The sequence below is a fragment of the Carassius carassius genome, unplaced genomic scaffold (genome assembly GCF_963082965.1).
Source record: "Carassius carassius unplaced genomic scaffold, fCarCar2.1 SCAFFOLD_79, whole genome shotgun sequence".
Lineage (NCBI taxonomy): Eukaryota > Metazoa > Chordata > Actinopteri > Cypriniformes > Cyprinidae > Carassius > Carassius carassius.
In genome coordinates this window covers 1-3,842 of record NW_026774991.1, presented here as the reverse complement: position 1 = coordinate 3,842, position 3,842 = coordinate 1, and the positions used below count along the sequence as shown (strand labels likewise).

Here is a 3,842-nt window from a genome sequence, read left to right as displayed (position 1 = left end):
GAGTGACAAAGTCTCGAAGCCTCCAGATGTTTGTGCTTCAAGCTGCCCAAAACAACAGCTGTATGAAACACTTGCACACAGCCTTCACTGATGCACATTTCATTATATTTATCTTCAGACTGTTTCTGAAACACACAGCTGATTATTTTAATCTGTTTTCAACTTTAACACTTAAATAAAGCATGAGATTTACACGCGGCTCTGTTCCGTGGCTGATGCTCGCCTCGAGTTTGATCTGACCGGGGCGAAACCAACATTTCCTCGCCGCGGGTTTTAGTCTCCACAGAAAGCCAAGAACCTCTGCTTGATGCTGACTTTGTTTCTACTGCGCTAAACTATTTTAACACTCGAGTTTTGCCCCTAAATGTAGGAGAAGAAAACACAAGCGCGAGCGGCTCGCGGAGGCGCGCAGACAGCGAGCGGGCGGGTTGAGTCTATAAGGTTCTCATGTGTTGTTTAAGAGCGCAGCGCTACTCGAGCGACACTCATTGAACTCAGTGTTTGAAAGACTGTGATTCCGCTCCGAGAAATGGCAGAAACAGCTCCAGCAGCCGCCGCTCCGCCGGCCAAAGCGCCCAAGAAGAAGTCCGCCGCCAAAGCCAAGAAAGCAGGCCCCGGCGTCAGTGATCTGATCGTCAAAGCCGTGTCCGCGTCCAAGGAGAGGAGCGGCGTGTCCCTCGCCGCCCTGAAGAAAGCTCTCGCCGCCGGCGGCTACGACGTGGAGAAGAACAACTCCCGCGTCAAGCTCGCCCTCAAGAGCCTGGTGACTAAAGGCGCCCTGCTGCAGGTCAAAGGGACCGGCGCCTCCGGCTCCTTCAAGATCAGCAAGAAGCAGACCGAGACCAAGAAGAAAGCGGCTCCTAAAGCCAAGAAGCCCGTGGCCAAGAAACCCGCTGCTGCCAAGAAGCCCAAGAGCGCAGCTGCAAAGAAGCCCGCCGCTAAGAAATCCCCCAAGAAGGCCAAGAAACCCACTGCCGCCGCTAAGAAGGCCACAAAGAGCCCCAAGAAGGCGACGAAGAGCCCCAAGAAAGCAAAGAAGCCCGCGGCGCCCAAGAAAGCAGCCAAGAGCCCCAAAAAGGCCAAGACCGCCAAACCCAAGACGGCAAAGCCTAAAGCTGCCAAGCCTAAAAAGGCAGCTCCCAAGAAGAAATAAAACTCTTCTTGTTTCTTCCCCAACGGCTCTTTTCAGAGCCACCCACAAACTCGAAAGAAAGAGCAAAAGAAAGGCCTGCACTCACACTATTAGTGGAAGTGATAATAATAAATAACGTTTACGTTAGCTTTTCTAAAGTTGTGTATATTATCCGTTTTTTACTTATATTATATAATATAACAAGCACAAGCGGGCCTCTTAACACCACCTGAACTTATATTATTTATTTATTTTGTATTATTATATAACTTTAATGCAAAAAAAAAAAAAAAAACTTTCCACATGTACTGCTTTAAACTGAGACTTGTTATAACACTTTTATATCATTGCTGTTTTGTTGATTAACACGCCTTGAATGAATTATGTGATAGCTCAGCTAATCCCTCAAAATTTTGGAAAGTTATAAAATCACTGTCCTATGACGCTAGGGATACGGTTATGCCAAATATATTGAAGTTAAACGATAAAATTATTACAGACAAGAAAAGTATGTTAGATTCCCTGAATCAGCACTTTATATCTTCTGGGTTGTTGTTTGACCATTCAACAAAACATCAGAGACAAGAGGATGACTCTTTGTCCCGGGAAAATGTACCTATTGATTTTGATCTTGTTTGTATTGGAACAAAGGAGGTGTATGATGCTCTAATAGGGTTAAATACTAAGAAATCTGCTGGTTCAGATGGGTTGGATCCATACTTTTTAAATATTGCTGCTGAACATATTGCAGAAGCTTTGACACACATTTTCAACTTGACCACTGAAACTGGATTAATACCAAGTGTTTTGAAGTCAGCATATGTCACTCCTTTATTAAAGGGTGGTGACCGATCAAACCCAAACAATTATAGGCTTATATCTAAGCTATCTGCTCTAGCCAAGGTTTTAGAAGGGCTTATAAGTGACCAGTTAAAAGACTTATTATTAACAAAAAAATATTTTACATGATTCGCAATCAGGTTTTCGTAAGAATCATAGCACTGTCACTGCCACTATGAAAGTGTTAAATGATTTTATAAGTGCTATCGATTCTAAAGATTATTGTGCTGCACTGTTTTTAGATCTTTCAAAAGCATTTGACACAGTTGACCACTATGTTGTGTCTCAGAGATTGGTGGATATTGGAACGTCTCCAAAAGCTGTCAAATTATTTGGCAACTATTTGAGTGGCAGAACACAATGTGTTCATGTTGGTGGTGTATCCTCAAACTCATTTATACAAAATGGTGTTCCCCAGGGGTCCATTTTGGGTCCCATTTTATTTACTATTTATATAAATGACTTGTGTAAAAATGTAACAAATGCTAAATGTCATTTTTTTGCAGATGATACTGTTTTGTATTGTTCTGCTCCAGCCTTGACAAGTGCTATAGGGGATCTGCAATCTGCCTTTATAATTATTCAGAAGAATCTTCAGAAATTGAGACTTGTACTAAACTCTGATAAAACTAAAATGATGTGCTTTTCTAAATCAAGGAAAACAGACGATGCTAGTCAAATTGCTACACTAGATGTGAAAGTAATTGAACGAGTATCAGTCTATAAATATCTTGGTTTCCTTTTAGAAGAAAATTTGTCTTTCAAACAGCATATAGAGGGTCTAACAAAAAAACTAAGAGTAAAGTTGGGTTTCTATTATAGAAACAAATGATGTTTCTCTTTTAGTAGAAGAAAAACACTTATACAAACAACATTTATGTCAATGCTGGATTATGGTGATGTTTTATATATGCATGCAAACAAGGCTTCTTTGAAAATGCTGGATTCAATATATCCTGCAGCACTAAGATTTGTGACTAATTCCAGTTTTCGTACTCATCATTGCAGCTTGTATGAGAGTTGGTTGGCCATCTCTGCACAATCGCAGGCTGGAACACTGGTATATTTTTCTTTTTAAGGCCATACTTGGTAAACTGCCTCCTTACTTATGTTCTCTTCTGACTCCAAAAGTCACTACCAGGAAGTGTAATCTTAGATCATATGGCCAAATCATCAGTGTTGGGGAGTAACTAGTTACATGTAACGGCGTTACGTAATTTAATTACAAAATTAATGTAACTGTAATTAGTTACAGTTACTAAGAAAAAATGAGTAATTAAATTACAGTTAATTATGAAATTTTGAACGATTACAAAGTGGATTACATTTGAATATTTACACACATCCACATACAGATTTAACTGATTTATTTCCCAAATTGCACTGACTACTCTGAGACATACCCCCCTAATAATTTCCCGGATGCGGAAACACAGTCTGGTTCGTAGAATCCAGTCATAAAAACGGAATGCCTAACGCGGACGGAATATGCCACATTTTGGATGACTAAATCAAAAGTAGGTCAGTACACTTGAATCAAAACATGAATATTAAGCCCCAAAAATGCAATATATGACTCCTGCACATTCTGCGTGTCTGTGGAAATCAGGCGCGGACAGGACACCGGGAGAACCGGGACAATTCCCGGTGGCCTGGCAGGCGATTTTGCCCGCTATTTTAATATCATTATTGTATAATTGCCTGCCGAATGTACTAAAGCGATCTTTTGCGAATCCGCCATTTGATAATTAAATCTCTAATAAATCAGGAAGTGTTAGTCATGACGCGCGCGCTCTCCGCGCCTCCGCCAAACGGTTTGGATCAGACTCAGAGTAATCACAATGAGAGAGAGAGAGAGAGAGAGAGAGAG

The 3,842-nt window shown here is 41.2% G+C and overlaps 1 protein-coding gene across 1 annotated transcript; it reads left to right on the top strand.

Annotated features, from left to right (window-relative positions):
* Positions 1-526: 526 nt before the first annotated feature.
* LOC132133954 (histone H1-like) lies at positions 527-1,331 on the top strand. Its single transcript, XM_059546863.1, has one exon. The coding sequence runs from the start codon at positions 530-532 to the stop codon at positions 1,151-1,153; it is 624 nt and encodes a 207-aa protein (XP_059402846.1). The 5' UTR covers positions 527-529; the 3' UTR covers positions 1,154-1,331.
* The last annotated feature ends 2,511 nt before the right edge of the window (positions 1,332-3,842 follow it).